The sequence below is a fragment of the Esox lucius genome, chromosome 6 (genome assembly GCF_011004845.1).
Source record: "Esox lucius isolate fEsoLuc1 chromosome 6, fEsoLuc1.pri, whole genome shotgun sequence".
NCBI lineage: Eukaryota > Metazoa > Chordata > Actinopteri > Esociformes > Esocidae > Esox > Esox lucius.
The window spans coordinates 7,475,012-7,493,489 of record NC_047574.1 but is presented as its reverse complement, the minus strand read 5'-3'; the positions used below and the strand labels follow the sequence as shown (position 1 = coordinate 7,493,489).

At 42.5% G+C, this 18,478-nt stretch overlaps 1 protein-coding gene across 3 annotated transcripts in view; it reads left to right on the top strand.

The window, feature by feature from the left end:
- Positions 1-18,478, top strand: part of rgs7b (regulator of G protein signaling 7b) — a 110,374-nt gene that overhangs the window by 47,152 nt on the left and 44,744 nt on the right. For 2 of the 3 annotated variants that reach the window (XM_020047221.3, XM_029120564.2), the window contains exon 4: positions 13,334-13,384. In XM_020047221.3, coding sequence (XP_019902780.2) covers positions 13,334-13,384 — 51 coding nt within the window. Of the gene's footprint in view, positions 1-4,725; positions 4,920-13,333; positions 13,385-18,478 lie in introns of those variants that run through there. The other variant, XM_029120565.2, reaches the window with a different exon arrangement.

Below are 18,478 nucleotides of genomic sequence, written 5' to 3'. Positions count from 1 at the left end.
TTGGCTCATTTTTTGCAACACTCTTAACATTCTCTAAACTGTAAGTACAATCGTCACAACTGTTTCATGGGACATCACAACTCTATGGCATGTCGGCAAAATGTAGTAACTCACCCAAAACATTGAGTTCATGCTTCAAAACCTAGTTATTGTTTGAGTAAATTGGCCAGTGCCACCAAAATGGAAAGTTTTTTGGTCGTTGTGTGAGCCGTACTGGTCAAAATGTTTAGATGTTTTTTCACCATGGCAGTCAACACTGGAATATTATTTGTTATATTTAAATTTCAGTTTTGTTCTACTTGTTGACTGCCTGCTTACTGTACTACACAAGAATGTCAGTTTTTGTCTAGCTGAATGCTATTGTGTGTCACACTGAGTTTTTTAGATACCAGTTTCAATTGTAGGTAAAACTTTACTGGGGAAAGTCAATATTGTACAATACTGTAGGACACAGAACAAGGATATGCACATTTGTATGTATAAAGTAAAACATTTTTTTTTGCTATGTGCTCCACGAGCGTGTACCTGCTGTTCAGGCAGGTCATTTGTCAATTCAGCAGACATCACAAACATTCCTTGTCATAGATATTTATGGAATAAACATGTATGTCTGACAGATTTTGATAATTGAATGGATCATTTTGCATGTGACGGCACACACAGTGAAAGATTCGCACCCACGGGGGGAGAAGACGAACCTCCGCCACTGGTTTGGACGATCGGACGTTCCTCATAACTCTCTTTAACAAAAAACCTTGGCAATTACAATTCGAAATGAAATCTCATAATCAATAAGACCTCCGTTTTCAGATGTATGACAATTATATATGTATTTATTTTTCTCTGTGACAAACGCAGAATCCCGTGTTAACGTGACCTCTGTAATAATTACATATTCAGTCCCTGGAAGTTATTTCACATGTAACCGGCACTTGACTTAGGCTAAAATAAGTGCAGGAACTGCCAAATCGTGCATTACATCATGTTCAACAAAACATAGCCTATGTGTTAATAAGCCTTATTAACACCTGCTTGGAGTGCCTGACTTCCCCTGAGTGGATTGGGTTTTCAATACACACCTCAATGTAGAGTTGGTTCCGCCCCAAGTCAAGCACTGCACGTAACTTCTGATGTCATTATAAATTCTCTTGTTCCATTATTTTTCTAATGTTTTCTAATTGCACATTCAAAAGTCATCTAATTTATTTTTGGTATTATGTGATGTCAATGTGGTCACATTGGATATACGTAATTATAATTTTCCTACCTTGGAGCAACATAATGTCAATTGAACCCCAATAGGGAATATATATAATTGCAATGTAATAGTCTTGATATGTAATTAGTTGTAATTGATAATTAATTGTACTAGTCAACTTTATAATTATTGTGTTTTTAATGTACATAAACCAGAAGCAAGCAACGTAATATAAAGTAAAGTGTCTACGTGTAGTGGACCTTGGTTAGAATGTAACAAACTTTTCAGGCTGAAGAAATAAGTAGACAGGAGAAACATTTTCACTTTGCTAGATCTGACCAAGATTATTATTCATTCCACAGCGTCAGACGAAGTGGCCTTGGAAAAGGAGAGGGGTGGTGAAGGAATTCAAAAGAGTAAAATATAAACTAGAGGTTGGATCCATTAAATTACATCCTCAAGGAAGATGGATTGCACTGAATACCTATTATTTTCTGATATCCTTTTCTATGGAGCTATACATTTTGAAACAGTATCGGCTGAGGATTTAATCTGATATACATACAGATTTATAAACAAGGAAGGGGAAATTTAAATATGTTTCTTAACCAAAACTAAGGAATTAAAAGCAGATTTGTTTTCTAGCAGAACACATTTTAGGCAGTCCTGAGTCCTGCAACTTTTATGTCCCATGATGGACACTCAGCTCGCTTTGCCTCCCAAAATTTAAAAATAAATGTTGTAGAGGTGAAACAACTTACATCGAATATATGAAAATGTAAATTACAAATTAGCACAGAATAATTTGGACAAAAAAAATTGGTTTGAGGAAATTATTCCGGAAAGATTATGGTCAATATATCTGAAAAACAGCAAACTGAAGGGTGAATGACAAAGAAATGGACAATGGATTACTAACCCTTAACCCTTAAATATTGTAACACAAAGATATTGGCAAAGTATATTGGCACAGAATATTGGCATGAAATATTGGCAGAATGTATTACTCACAGAATTAAAAAGGTAATTTCAGACAATATTTCTCTCACACAGATAGGGTGAACAGTAGATGTGTAAAGAGTCTAGGTTTTCGGAGGTTTTGGTAGTTGGTGGGGCAGGACGAGCATATGATGGTGGGAGAAGACCGGGAGTAAAAGTAAAGAGTAAAGAGAATGCAAAATATAGGAAATACACTTGCTAGCATCAAATTATATGTAACTGTCCGCAAATGCCAATCCAGCCCCCTATGCCCTGCTCGAAGTGCCTGGCTTCCACTGAGTGGCGAGGGTTTTTTAATGCACACCTCAACTTAGAGACCTGCTTGTGACTTGAGCTATGTCATTCATGGTGTTTTTCAATTATTAAAACAATCAGGCAATTCAAGTGTAATCTCCCTCACTGTTTTAGAAAAAAAAAATAGACCTCATTAACAGTCAAACATTTATTGTAAGAGGCATTTTGTTTGTATGAGTCAGGCCTTGAAATCAAACATCAACACATGTAAGTGTCATATCATTTGGAATTCCTCTCCATGCTTCTGTGTGAAATTGTGCTCAGAAATGACATGATGCCTTATTGGATGCCACTGGGCTCGTGGAGGCTGCTTCATTGCACACTCCCTGGAAGGGGCCACTGGAGGCTCGAATTAGCTTCTACCATCCTTGACATTTCTTGCTCCCTTAACTTTGGGACACAAATGGAGGGCTGAGTGCAGAGTTGAGGGAAGAGTTTATTTTGGAGGGATTTACCACATGTTTACATGCTGTTTCTGTTTCCTAAGTTGTTGTGTGATGTGTAACAGAGTTCCTCAGTCAACATTTGATTCCTAAACCTGTTTGGCTGGTTTAGTCACTAGCATGAGCAAGAGTGGTAGTGGACTCTTTGTATGTCTTGATGGGCGTGTCATTAAAAACACTAGGCTTTTCCCTCTATAATGAGCACAAATGTGTACATTTCAAACTGTGTGTACTTCTGTTTTTACCCTTATTTTGGACAGTATGAGCTATACAGTTCAATCTATAAATGTTTGTGCTTGTAATAGTGTAATAGGTGAAACGGGAAATAAGGCTGGATATTCCAGAGCTGGCTGAGCTTACAAGGCTGTTGGACTCTTGAGCAACCCCTAGCCACCGTTTCTCATACTCCTTCAAAAAGTCTGTTATGTTTGCGCCCACTTGGACTATACTCTGGATCCTTTACACTCTGGATCCTTTACAATCTGGATCCTTTACACTCTGGATCCTTTATACACTGGATCCTTTACACTCTGGATCCTTTACACTCTGGATCCTTTACACTTACTTATCTAGCCACCTTGCACTTACCAGGGATCACTGCTCTTGTTGTTCTAACCAGTGCTTTTATGTACATAGTCATTCTACTGCATCTATGGCACATGTAACACCTCATTAATGACCACGGTAATATTGCGCTTGTGTACAATTGTTGGTAATGTACAAAGTGCTTAGTCATTCTATTGCATCTATTGCACATCTGACAATCATCATTCATTATTCATTATTTCATAATGTACAATAGCAGGAAATATCATTACCAGCTGAGTGCTGAAACCTACTTACAGCTAATGCAAGACTGACACTATTACCACTTGTCTTTTTAATTGCTGACTTGGTTATGTTTCTTCTTCGAAATAATTGTATTCTATTTTGGTTTATTCTGTTGTATTACTTATGCCTGCACTGTTACAGACTTTTTTTTGGAGACTGAGCGTTTCATTCCCAATAACGCTGTTGTTAATGTGTAAAGGCAAATAAACCTGAACTATATAAACGTTCATGCTTCACACGATGAAGCGATTATTGACAGTAACTAAAGGTTTAATATCTTGATGTGTACAGGTTATTAAATAGGGTTGCTCGGATGCTGCAGGCTTTTTGCTCTGGTGTAATAGGAATCATTGTTTAATGAAGTGATTATTGACCCGTCCGAGCAAGGCTGGGTTATGAGATCATTGGCCCAGAGGCCTGCACACACACTCACACCCACACACAAACTATTCAGGAAAAATCCTCGGGAATAAGCCTTTTTTTAAATAAAACCAGTAGGGTCCCCATCCTCGAAAACATCCTCATATAGGTTGGGTACTGTACCAGTCCCACGCAGCTTGGGAGATCAGGTTGCTGCGTGAGGACACCTTGCCACCCACCACAAGGTGCACCTTTTTTTACGCATCCCATGTAACCTGCAAATTCAGTAAGCGACAGGCTGTCCTGTTCACATACCAGTCTTGGGATGAGGCTTTTATGTCAATCCGGCTGCTGTATCTCCCACCAATTGTTTTCGGCAACCCATAAATGTCTAATCAATGAATAAACTCCCCTTGAGCGATTGTGTATGGGAAGTTTATGGATCTCTTTGTTTTGCTGGCATTTATCGGCTGGCCCGTCCCGGGAGAGATGCCAGGCTGATGAGGACCTTGTGACTCGACTGTGCCTTCTGCTACAGTTCATCAGCGTTGCACCAATGCCCTGTGAGGACTCGGATTTCCAGAGAGACAGGAGGCTGTTGAATGCAGCTCAGCTGTCAAACCCTGATGAGGCACACCTGCAACCTATCCAACTGGAGCCTGACATAATGATGATCACAAAGTCGATGTTTATGAGGCAAGATGGCTTTGGGATCAATCAGTCAGCAGTTCACGGTCTTTTCTTCTACACAGCCCTTGTGAACGGGACATTTCACCACTGCTGTATTTATCGAGGTATGTCTGTTCCCGTGGTATTAACAGAGCAAACCATGGTATTAACATATCATGTCTTCCTAATAGTTATGAAATACCACATGCCTTCCTGCTTAACTTTTTTGTACACTGTGCATCCTTGATCAACAATGTTGCTGTTGTTTTCGCTAAATAATTCAATTGTCTGCGCTATTCACTCATGACAATCGTTCATTTAATTTCTCCCGGTCCAGATAGATTAGCTAGACATTTCCGCTTGAGCTAAAACATTTGCTAGAAAGTTAGTGTTGCTTAAGCTACATTCTCAAGTCGGGAGGGGCAGTCCCTGCTGCATTTCCAACCTGCGTCATAGCTGATTATCTTACCTCGCAGAAATAAGGTTATGTTTTTATATAAAACATTTCTGAACCGCAAAAACAAATAGTTCCTGAACCGACCTGTGTGTTGAATGTTTTTTTAAACCACCCCCTAAGGATTCAGACCGCATTAATGAAACAACGACGTCACTTTCCTGTGGTGAAATTTCAAAAATACCGCCATTGTGCATAAATATGTTGAAAAAACACCTCCACTTCCCTCTTTTACATCCAAAAGTCGAAGTCGTGTCACTAGCCCTCTCATTTTATTTCCCGTGAGCATCTGTTTGTCTAGTCGGAGCTTTTTGGTTTTCTCTTTTCTGTGAGGATTCTGCGTTAACGCACCCTTTGCACATCATGCCTCTGGCTGAGCCGACGGGCCTAAATCGGGGACACTTCTTCATGCTAATGAGACTCAACCAGACACTGACGGGAGAGCATCCCAAAAGGACTCAAAGTAGTGAGCCGCACAGGGAATTGGGTTCCATTTGGGACAGAAACGACCTGTTCCATCCGTAACGGACTGAAGAGAAGCTCAGATATTAGGAGACTGCCATGTTGCATGTTAGGCCAGGAGTTTATGCTATGGGATTTCTCTGTATTAAGTCACACTTAAAATGTGTCTGACATGGCACCCTATTTCAAGTATGATGTACTTTTAACCAGAGATCTGGTCAAACTGAGTGAACTCTATAGGGAATAGGGTGTCATTTGGAAAGCAGGCTTAGTGAAGACTCTCCTTCTGCTGCTTGAGTTCTGTGTTATGTAACAGTAGTCTTATGTAACTATTCTGCTGATACACTCTAAAGATTTAAAGCAGAGTAGCACTCTCTCTCATACTACTTGAAATGTTCCGTGTGGATGCTATAATGTACTGTAATGTAGTTTAAAGTATATCATTTCGGTAGAAGTGCAATGAGGAGGATCAAGTCTTAGTCAATAACAAAGGTACAGCTAGTTCCCTCCTATCCGGGATGGTTACGCAAGTCTGCTGAACACAGGAGTAGAATTTAAAACACTAGAACACAGGAGTAGAATTTAAAACACTAGAACACTGGAGTAGAATCATAACCACACTCTGGGACAGAATGTCAGTTTGGAGCTTAAGAACATTTGTTATGTGAGGAAGTTTGAAGAGTTCCAATATGGAATCAACCAGTTAGGTTAGCTTACATCTTAAATAGGCTTCAGCATTACCAACCCTAATTTTCCAGATTATATTAAATTGTTATTTTAGTACACAACCTGGTTTTGATCGGGTCACGCATACACACTAGACAAGAACATCTCAACAGAAATATCAGCCGGCTAACAATGATGCTCTGCTCCGGCACACAAAACAAACACCTGCATTGCTTTTGTTGACGTTGCCTGGTTCTTTCCCACACCTCCTGTGTGCTGCGCTCAACAAGGTTTGATAAGGTTCTCATTAAAGTCTAGTGCCATCTTTGTTACTATGGTTTCCTCCTAAAAGGCAACCTATTTCCAGTGTACTGGTGGGCTCTGGTCAAAATGGTAAAAGGCATGGGGTGCTGTTTGGGACACATACCTCATTTTCCCTTGTTCGTATTGTGTCTGTTCCAGTTTTGCACTAAAAATGAGCAATCGTTTTACTGGTTTGTTTGATCACCTAACCAGGAACAGTGACTAGACCTGTCAACAGTGCTGAATGTAACATATTGACTGAAATAGCGTGAGTCATCATTCCCATAAAATCTGGCGGAAAAGCTTGAAGTGTTTATTTGCGTTATGACACCTTTCATGTTTTCCAAGGGGATTTTTAGATCCATTTCAAATAAGATCTGGATTTTGTGTTTGCTTAAACTACCCCTGAATGGTATATCATTATTTTTGAAGAGCAAATATGTTGGCAAACTTTACATTGTCCTGACAAGATGTACACTTTTACCAAATTAGCCTAAATGAAAGAAATACATTGAAGTGAGTCAAAAATTCTTTATGGGATAAATGTTGAAATGCGAAAAGATCCAGTCCCACATATTCCTGATAGGCTTTTTGGGAATTGTGAAGAATCTATTTCAACAAGGCCTTAGTAGGCTAGTCAACATGAAAACCAGAGTGGCTTGTGGCTTTTAACTATCAACAGTAGCCAACATATTGCTAGGAATTGGTTTAATATGTTCATATAAATGGTTTTCTTTTGCAAGTTACTCTACCTGAAATAAATTAGGTCAGCAAGTGGATCGATAAGTGCTTTAGGAACGCTATGTTGAACTGAAAAACAGAAATGCACTAGCAAGTAACTGGCTTGATTGTGCCACTGTCTGACTAGATCCAGTAGCCAAAGGCCAATGACAGACATGATCCAGTAACCCTGGTCCTGGACTAGCTGGCCATTGTTTATTTCGGACCGCACTGAGCCTATTAGCCGGTAGCATTGACCAAAGCCACAGTTCTGAATAGCCTTTTAGCCAGTAATAGTATGCAGAGCTGTCCATGGCTGTCTATGCTTCATAGCCTATTAACTAGTAACAGTGAGTGCAGCTGTCCTCCATGCTTAATGGCCTATTAGGCTGTAGCAGTGACTAGGGCTGTCTCATTAATAGCAGCTACTGTCAAACCGCAAATACAAACAACCGATGGTTGATCAGAGGCTGCCCTGTAATTACTTAATAGCTATTTACTGTATCTTAAGTACAGTGTTCTGTGCCGTGGTAGAGATTCAGTGTTTAACAGGCATTATGAACTCTGCATTGGCCAGTGGCGAGTGTTGGCCGCGATACTGTATGGACGTATGGTCATGCAATATTCAGGTGAAGTAAGGTTACACGGGCACAGTTGCGCACGGGAGGTGTCATTTTCTTTCTGCCGCGGTAGTGATTTTAAATAGCGATATTAATTCTTTATCCAATACTTTGCACAGTGCTGCGCGTCATTCATTAAACATATCTCACAGCCAAATGACAGTCCTTCCCCTTTGCTCTCTTGGGTCTGGTGAGAGAGAGTGATAGAGAGTGAGAGAGAGAGAGTGAGAGAGAGAGAGACCTGTTTGGGTGCCCAGGGGGCAGCTGCTGCTGGCTGGGTATTTAGAGAGACAGGCCCTGGAGTCCTGGAGGGTTCCCAAGCAGGCTACCCATGCAGGAACAGCTGGCCCGGGCCCCCACGGAGGAGCAGACCCCCCACCACCCATCCCACACTCTGAGCCCCCCTAGGAGGACAAGCCCGGTCACAGCTCAATCTGGAAGCAGGCAGTTTGAGGAGGAGGAGAAAGGAGGAGGATGCCGGGTGAGTCGTGTGGGGCGCACATATGTGGCCTCGATTAGGGTTGCATCCTAAACAGCAGGGAAGAAGGTGTCCCGCTGCCCACAAACTGTCCCGCTGCCCACAAACTGTCCCGCTGCCCACAAACTGTCCCGCTGCCCACAAACTGTCCCGCTGCCCACAAACTGTCCCGCTGCCCACAAACTGTCCCGCTGCCCACAAACTGTCCCGCGGCCCACAAACTGTCCCGCAGCCCACAAACTGTCCCGCAGCCCACAAACTGTCCCGCGGCCCACAAACTGTCCCGCGGCCCACAAACTGTCCCGCTGCCCACAAACTGTCCCGCGGCCCACAAACTGTCCCGCTGCCCACAAACTGTCCCGCTGCCCACAAACTGTCCCGCTGCCCACAAACTGTCCCGCGGCCCACAAACTGTCCCGCTGCCCACAAACTGTCCCGCGGCCCACAAACTGTCCCGCTGCCCACAAACTGTCCCACGGCCCACAAACTGTCCCACTGCCCACAAACTGTCCCGCGGCCCACAAACCTTTCCATTAGCTACAAAGCACCTTTAAGCACCACAGTTGATCTGCTCTACCTGCTTTATTCACCTCAAAAACGTAAGGAAACAGATGTCATGGTTAAGGCTGGACATTGGTGCCAGTCAGCGAGTTTAATAGTTCCAGGCTGTCTTCTTACACTGCGTTGTTTATTCTCACTCGAATGCCTTTTCCGATTTACCCTCAATGTCAAACTGAGCTCTGTCTCAATGCCTCCACTCCCTGGCCTTCTCATGAAACCTGACGTACTACGGAAAATGTGCGCTTGTAGAGTGTACCCACACAACTAGCTACGCAACCCTAAGTTGTTTATCACGGAGGCATTTCTGAGAGCTATTCTGAGAATCCCAGACCGAGAAGCATGTTCCTACTTACCCTGTAGTCCCTTTCATCATCGTGGGCACAGACTGATCTTCATTATTGGTTACTAAATAATGGATGGACAGCGGAGTCAGTGTAAGCTGAAGGTAAAGGTTATATCACAGCAGTCCGTCTTCAGGTAGGGCTGGATCCTAACAGTCATTAGACAGAGCTGCATTTTAACAGTCATTAGACAGGTGTGGGCCCGAGTGCCAAATGGCGCCCTATGTCCTATGTAGCGCGCTACTCTTTAACGTGGGCCCGCAGGTAATGGGGCATCATTTGGGATGCACAGTCAGTAGGAGACGGCAATGAGAGGTTAATTATTGCAGCCAGGAGCCACACAGCAGGACAACAAAAGCCCAGTGTCCCATTACCTGAATGAGCTGGAGGCTTAGGAGAGTCAACCGGTAAACGCGCTGCTTTTAGAAAAAGGGTGAAATATGTCAAGATGTACTTCAAGAACCATTCCAAACACGGACCACTCAAGACGGTCAAAACATTTGTGACCGTGAGTCACGATGACCCCTGGCTATTTATTTCTGATATCTGGATGTAGATATGGATTTAGAAACTGGCCTTTGTCATTTATGTGCAGGTAACTGAGGGGTACAAAATGGCAGCTGTTTCACAAAGATAATCATCAAAACCTGAGTCCTATCATGCCAAGGCCTAAGTAAAAAACTGTGGAACTGGGTAGACCAGTTTGGCTGACATGATTAGAGGAACTTCTATTGGCAGTTATTAGTGAATATGTAAATATTAGTGAAGATAGCTTAGTATGAATATACTGAAATACTGCTCCTTAAATGTAATCTCTGATCACACTTGTAGCCAATGTCACGTTGATGTTAGGGCTTCAATGTAGGTTGTGCATTTTGATCTCATGTTCTTTATGATCTTATCAAACCACGGACCCATTTTCCCCAGAACCTGATCTCTCTAGTCTGCCTGGCAAGCTTTCCTGGAAGTCTTGTGATGTTGTGCCTCCGGGTTTCAAGGCTCTGTGATATTGGTATCCAATTTAATAAGTGTCACATTGTAGTGCACTCTGACATGCTGCCTCCGCGCCGTTATCTCTGCGCCCAATCACAGTGCACTAGCCCTGAGGGGTCCCTGGTCAAGAACAATATCAAGGGTCTGTAAAATACAGTTCGGGACAGACTCTGTACATTCTGCTGCTTATTGAAGCAAGTTGCCGGCGTCAGCTCTCAAAATGGCTGCCCCCGTCTCGAGTGGGGGTAGAAGGATAGAGCAGAGATGGACAGCAGATGGGACCAGTACAGAGAACAGGCCTTGGGGCAACATCAGGACATTCATTCATATATGTAAAGGGTCTGATAATGTCGGGTTCTTCGTCTAACAGCGCACAGACACACACGTCCACAGCGCTGTGTTGCCGAGCCAACATTCACGGAGGGAGGCTGCTCTCCTAATCCCCAGCTATTGGCAGACAGCGTTCAGCCGACAGGAAAGGCATGAAAGGAGAAGGCATGAAGGAAGGGAAGGAGTGGGAGTGGGACATAGAGAGAGCTGAGCAAGTGAGAGGGAGAAGGAAGATAAAGAAGAGGAGATAAAGAAGAGAGAAGACAGAAGTGGACAGAGAGATGGAGTTACTAGTCAGTTAGCATATGGACCCACTGCTCCCCTTCTATCTTTTACCTTGTTAAAACTCTTTCCCTTGTCTCTTGATCTCTCTTTTTCCAACTATTTATCTTTCTCCCGTCTTTCTTGCTCTCTCTTACTTTCTCTATATTTATTTTTCTCTTTAATCTCCCTCTCGACAGTGTATCTGTCTTTCTTTCTGTCTGTCTGTCTGCTTGTATCTTACTCTACAGAACCTTTGAAGGTTGTTTAGGCGATTTAACTTTCTCCTAATGTTGCTGTTATAGACCGAATGTATAACTCATTGCCATCAATCTACACACAACTCCATAATGACAAATAGAAAAAAGTTTTTAGAAATTGTGCCAATATATTCTTTAAAAAAATTATATTGCACAAAAAATATAGCTATGATAATCCTTACCAAACGGCGCTCGTAGGGCTCTGAGAACATGAGGAAAAATATAATCTGGTCTGATGAGACCAAATTCAAACAGTTTGGCCTGAATGCTTAGCTCTACATCTGGCGAAAACAGGGTCATCACCGGGCAAATACCAACTGTGTGGTGAAGTATGGTGGTGGGAGCATCATGTTATGGGGATGCTTCTCAGCAACAGGGACTTGGGGACTGGAAAGGTTTGAGGGAAGGAGGAACAGAGCCAAATGTAGAGACGTCCTTGAAGAACCACAATTCTGAACACACAGGACCTCAGACTGGGGTGAAGATAAATATTCTAACACAGAAATATTCCAAAGCACGCGGCCAATAAAATGCTAGAGTGGCTACAGATCGAATCTGTAAATGTCCTTTAGTCGCCCAGCTACGCCTGAACTTGAACCCCGTTGAACATCTGTGGGGAGACTTGCAATTCACCACATCCAGTCTGACAGTGCTTGAGAGGATTTGCATGGAAGAATGAAAGAAACTGCCCAAATCCAGGTATACAAAGCTGGATGAGAAATACTCTGTCCAATCAAGTCTGAATATTTTTCCAAGGTGACTATTTATTTATGTGTCTGTCTGTCTGTATCTATCTAATCTCTAATCTCTCCCTTATAGCTCTCTCTTGCCCCCCACTCTGCTGTCAGATCTGTCCTCAAAGTTGGAGCGGTAGAAAGTGATAATTAAAAGAGTATAAATTTAGCTGGTAGAAACAGCTGGTGTTGGCACTACGTGTGAATGGGGAGGGGGGCGTCTTCATGGCAGGTAACAGGGTAACACTATTGTCATTGTATTGCAACACTATTTGCTCTATAAATAAAACTGGGCATTATATTTTCTTAAAATGTTTTTATTAAAAGGAAAGCGAACCAAAAAGGATAAAATGTCCATGCATGCTGATTGCATTATAATACATGTACATAAAGTACTTTATGTACATATACTTGAATCAAAACATGTCTCCCTTTTCGCTGCACTGCAAGGTGCAAGAAATGTGTGCACAGCACTTTGGCAAGACCACTGACCTAGAAAGCGTACAAACTCACTGACAATGTTGTTAACTGGTCATTGACATGGCGCTCTCTGTCGAGCAAGTGCAGTTGCTGGTGAATGTGCTAGTGGAATTGTGAGAGGTTATTAGTTGCTTCCCAATGACATTTCCCCATTCTTTTTTGATGTTGATGGAGCTGGAAGGACCTACAGAACATCACACTGTCTGGGTATGTTTATGTACACTGCCGTTCCAAAGTTTGGGGTCACAGTTGTAATCTGTGGATTTATTGTTGGAAATGGCTTGCTGTTTATTCACTGGGAAAATGACATTGTAGAATACGCTCCATACAATTTACACACATTTTATGTGGTTTGAATTGATTGTCTGACTGGTATGACTAAGAAGATATTTGGATCTTTGTAGCCCAGTGGTAGGTTTTGAATCTTTATTTACCCAGTGGTTGGATTTAACTCTTCTTAACTCAGTGGTTGGATTTGACATTTCTTAAACCAATGTTTTACTTTGAATATTTCTTACCTTGTGGTTGGTTTTGACAATGAATCCAACATTTCCTCAACTCGACAGTTGCCAATGCAGCTTTACATATAGAACGCTGTCTCACGTTTCTCTGTATTTCGCTTGATGATTTGGTATTAGATTGGACTTGGCATCAGTGAATATGAAGTGGTGGAAGTAGGCTGGGAACTGTAGAGACACTTGTGCTGTGGTAGTGTTTTCGACTCACCTCTGTTTTTGATTAATATGTAACAATATACCGTAGAAAAGAGATGGTTGTAAAGTTAATCATATGTGCTGAGCTGTTGACCTCTTGTTGTAGATACTAGCTGGAATACTGTAAGATGTTCATGGCGGAGGTTTTTGTTGTGTCTTGCAGGGTCTGACATTGTACAGTGGATGATCAGAAACCTGAACATTGAAGATCAAGGTAAGATATTCCTTATTGACTTTCAGTGTGACTTGTGTTGCTGTGTTGTATTGCAGTTTTTCTCAATTGCTTTGGCTCATGTCTTAACATTCTCTAAAAGTACAATTGTCACAACTGTTTCATGGGACATCAGAACACTATGGCATGTCCGCAAAATGTAGTAACTCACCCAAAACATTTAATGTTTCAAAACCTAGTTATTGTGTCAGTAAATAGTCCAGTGCCACCAAAATGAAAAGGTTTTTTTCTCATCTTGTGAGCTGTATTGGTCAACATGTTTCAATGTTTTTTCACCATGGCAGTCAACACTGGAAATGTTTGTTATATATACATTTCAGTTTTGTTCTAGTTTTTTGTCTAGCTGAATGCTGGTGTGTATCACACTTAACTTTTTAGATAGCAGTTTCAACAGTGGTAAAAGTTTACTGGGAAAAGTGAATACTGTACAATTCTGTACTATACAGAAAAAGGATATGCATCTGTATGTATATAGTATATTTAGCGATGTGTTACATGTTACCAGAAATGTTTTGTCAAATTATTGTAATTTCTTACATATTTCTCACATATAAAGTCAAATATAGTGAGCTGAATGTTCCTTGTCACTTAACACTTCCAGTTTCCTGTTTAACCCTTAAAAGGAATGACATTGGGGGAAATCACCCAAAGAAGCAGGGTTGTCAAAAGACAATTAACACTCCATCCGTTCATAAGTCCTTCCATCTCACTATCCACCCTTCTCTCTTAACAGCATCTGTTCATCAGTCCCTCCATCTATCCTTCATTCCTCTCTCCCTGATGCTCTCTATCCTGGCTGCAGCCCGCAGAGCCTCTTGGGAAATCAACTCTGGGCAAATTGAGAAAAAGGAGACAGACAGCCCCGAAGAGACAGGAGTTAGATGCCTGTCACTTTCTCCATCTCTTTACCCTCCCTCATGCAATACCCCCCTCTCCCAAATACCCCTCAACCCCTCTCTCTCATATACCCCTCAACCCCCCCTCTCCCAAATACCCCTAAACCCCCTCTCTCCCATACACCCCTCAACCCCTCCTCTCCCATACACCCCTCAACCCCCCCTCTCCCAAATACCCCTCAACCCCTCCTCTCCCAAATACCCCTCAACCCCCCTCTCTCCCATACACCCCTCAACCCCCCCTCTCCCAAATACCCCTAAACCCTCCCTCTCCCATACAACCATTCAACCCCCCCTCTCCCAAATACCCCTCAACCCCTCCTCTCCCAAATACCCCTCAACCCCCTCTCTCCCATACACCCCTCAACCCAACCATTTCCCTAATACCCTTCAAACCCCCCCTCCCTAATACCCCTCAACCCCCCCACCCCCTTCTCCCCAGGCCAAGCCAAGCCCCTGAGTCTTTCAGTGGTAATTTTTGCCCAGTACAGAAGTTTAGCCCAGCTCCCAGCTGTGGAGAGAGCAGACGTTAAGCCCCTTCAACTGTGACCCTTCCTTTGATGGGCTTTAGCTTTAGAGCAGAGACTGGCCGAGGGAGGGTGGAGTAGATGGTGCAAGGGAGGATTGGAGTGGGAGGGCGGAAGAGATACAGGGGGAGCTCAGAAAGCCTCTCCCTGGAGGGGGGGACGATGACAGACCAGCTTCAGACTATCCTTTGGGGGGGGTGGGGGGGGGGGTGCTGCCTTTGAAGAGCAGGAGCAGAAAATAGTACTGTGTGTTTCCTCAATAGCATCCTGGTTCCTGTCCAGAACTCCGCCACTCATCAAGGCCATAGAGTGCTGGTCCAAATGAGAAGCCAACATATGGATAAAGGTCTGGCTGGAGAAGACGTGCTTGCATCGTGATGGGCTAACACAATAACGGCCCTAATGAAGCCTCGTCCAGTATTGTTAATTGGCCAGCTGCATTCAGCAATGGAGAGTGATTGGTTGATTGGATGGTCACCTCTGACTGCGCTGTTCGCTGTGTTGATCTCATCAAGTTATCAGTTAATGTTGTGAGAGAGAGAGAGAGAGAGAGAGAGAGAGAGAGAGAGAGAGAAAGGGAGTGAGTGAGAGAAACTGAGAGAGAAAGGGAGAGAGAGATAAACTGAGAGAGAAATAAACTGAGAGAGAGAGATAAACTGAGAGCGAGAGAGAGAGAGATGGATTGGGAGATAGAAATGGTGTGAGAGCGATGGTGAGACAGAGAGATATGAAGTGAGAGAGATTGAGTGAGAGATATAAACTGAGATGGAGTGACAGACCTCGAGGAGGTGACAGAGCGAGAGGAGGTGACAGAGAGAGAGGAGGTGACAGAGAAAGAGATGGAGAGATAGTGGAAATGCACTGCCCTGTGTATTTGTGAGGGAAAGAGAATTGGTCTGCAAATCTTTGTGTGTGTGAGTGTGTGTGCGCGTGTGCACATTTATTCAATTATTGTGAGAGATACCCTTAGGCGACATGCTTGTCTAATGAATAGCTGAAGGTAGAAATCAAACATTACATTTTAAACCCTTAGCCTTAAGACTTTCCCAGTGATGTTTAATACAGCACAATTGATTATTTCATTTATTCCACAGATTCTCTTTAAATCACATAAGAAACATGACTTTTGTAATTCAACATGCTAAAGAGTCAACTGTGTAAATTCTGGATGTGGGATGAAAAGATAATTCTCCCTCTGAGCCGTGGAGCCAAAATAACCCCCAACACCCTGAATTCCCTTTATATTGATGAAGCGCATAGGCCTCTGGTCATTACCTTCACACTACATATGGAATAGGGTTTAATTTGGGTATCAACCTCTGCCCTTTAACAGCATTTCGGTCTAACTTGCCAGAGTGACGTTGAGTCAATGTTGGAAACAAAAAGTCATCAACTTCCTGGAATTCCATGGCTTATGGTTAGCATGCTGGAACAAGCGGTCACAGTTGTACAGTTGAAGGCCAATCTCAAAATCTGCAAGCACTGCATGCCCAATCAACCATAACCCTGACGACCCCCGACAACCGTAACCCTGAAAACCCTGACAATCGTAACCCTGACAACCCTGACAAATGTATCCCTGACAACCGTAACCCTGACAACCCTGGCAACCGTAACACTGACAACCCTGACAACTGTAACCCTGACAACCCTAACAACTCTGACAACACAGGTGGCAACTGAATGAGCTTGACTGATTGGACAAGCTCTGAATCGTACTCTCAGCATAACACTGATAGTACATGCTCTGATTCGTACTCTCAGCACATTATTGATTGGACGAAATCTGATTCGTACTCTCGGTACATCACTGATTGGATGAACTCTGATTCGTACTCTCGGCACATCACTGATTGGATATGCACTGAATCGTACTCTCGGCATATCACTGATTGGATATGCACTGAATCGTACTCTCGGCATATCACTGATTGGACGAATGAAAGTATCAAGGGTCTTTTGCACTTCATTGCATTCATTGGCAGCAGCGAACATTAATGAATATAGACAAGACAGACCGGAGTGATAAACAGTGGATATAAAAAGTCTACACACCCCTGTTAAAATGCTAGGTTCTTGTGATGTAAAAGAATGAGACAAAGATAAATCATGTCAGAACTTTTTCCACTTTTAATGTGACCTATAATGTGAACAATTCAATTGAAAAACAAACTGGAATCTTCGAGGGGGAAAAATGAAAAATAAAAACCTTACAATAACCTGGTTGCATAATTGTGCACACCCTCTTATAACTGGGGATGTGGCTGTATTCATAATTAACCAATCACATTCAAACTCATGTTAAATAGAAGTCATTACACACCTGCCATCGTTTAAAGTGACTCTGATTAATCATAAATAAAGTTCAGCTGTTCTAGTAGGATTTTCCTGACATTTTCTTTGTTGCATCTGAGAGCAAAAGCCATGGTCCACAGAGAGCTTCCAAAGCATCAGAGGGACTTCATTGTTGAAAGATATCAGTCAGTAGAAGGGTACAAAAGAATGCACACTCATGCAACCAGGTTATTGTAAGGTTTTTATTTGAATTTTCCCCCCTCAAACATTTCAGTTTGTTTTTCAATTTGAATTGTTCACGTTATAGGTAATATTAAAGGATGAAAAGGTTCTGACATGATTTAGCCTTCTCATTCTTTTACATCAGAAGAACCTGTCATTTTAACAGGGGTGTGTAGACTTTTTATATCCACTGTATGTACCGCAGTGCAGGTAACCATTGGAGTAGCAGATATTATGCAGTAAACTTAGGTAGAGGGGCATTTACCAAAAACAACTTGCAAATAATTTGTGACCAGTGGTGTTGTGACTTGTTCCGTCATTACCAGTTGCATTGAGCTCAACAGTTCAATATTTGCACCTTATACAAATCTTTTTTATTTGTACGTATTAACGTATTGACGATAACTTATACATTTTAGATGTTTCGGGCCTCCACCGAGTCGTTCAAAGTTTAATGGGAGGAAGATATAAAATACCAAGACTGAGCTTGTTTGGATATTCCCTGAGACTTCTCAATGTCATGACAGAAAGCTTGTGAGGGTGCTCCGCTTTTCTCTATGACAGGACCAGTGCAGCTTCTGGTCTGGAGTCTATGATAAGGTCTTTCATGTGCCTATAGAGACTTACCCCAAGCTGGGAGAGTTTGGTGTACCTTTTGAAAGAGGTTGACATTATCAGAGTAGAGTTCTATGATGTTCGTCTTGTGATGTTTGTTTTTAACGTCTCTATTTTGCTTGACTTCCTGTTTCAATTTCTTACAGAATAAATAAAAAAACTAAGCACCCCTTTCTCTTCACATTTTTTGTTATTCATCTGTGGGGCTTCTAAAATAAAATATATGGAATATGTGTCTACTTTTCTCTAAATGCTGAACCTAAATTCAATGACACGGGTAGATTTCACATTAGTTGTAAGTGTAAATTCAGAGCAGACGTTGAATTGACGTCTTTGCCCGGTGGGAAGCGGTCTCCCTCCACCTTCTCTTTGTCTCCGATGACACTTGGATCAAGGCCGCTTTGTTTGCCGAGTGCTTTCAGAGCTCAAGAGGCCCGTGCTGACGTCAGCCATCATTCTTCCATTACCCAGAGTCCTTCATGTTTCCCCTCCTCTGGTGGAAGAGTCAGGGTTACCTATCA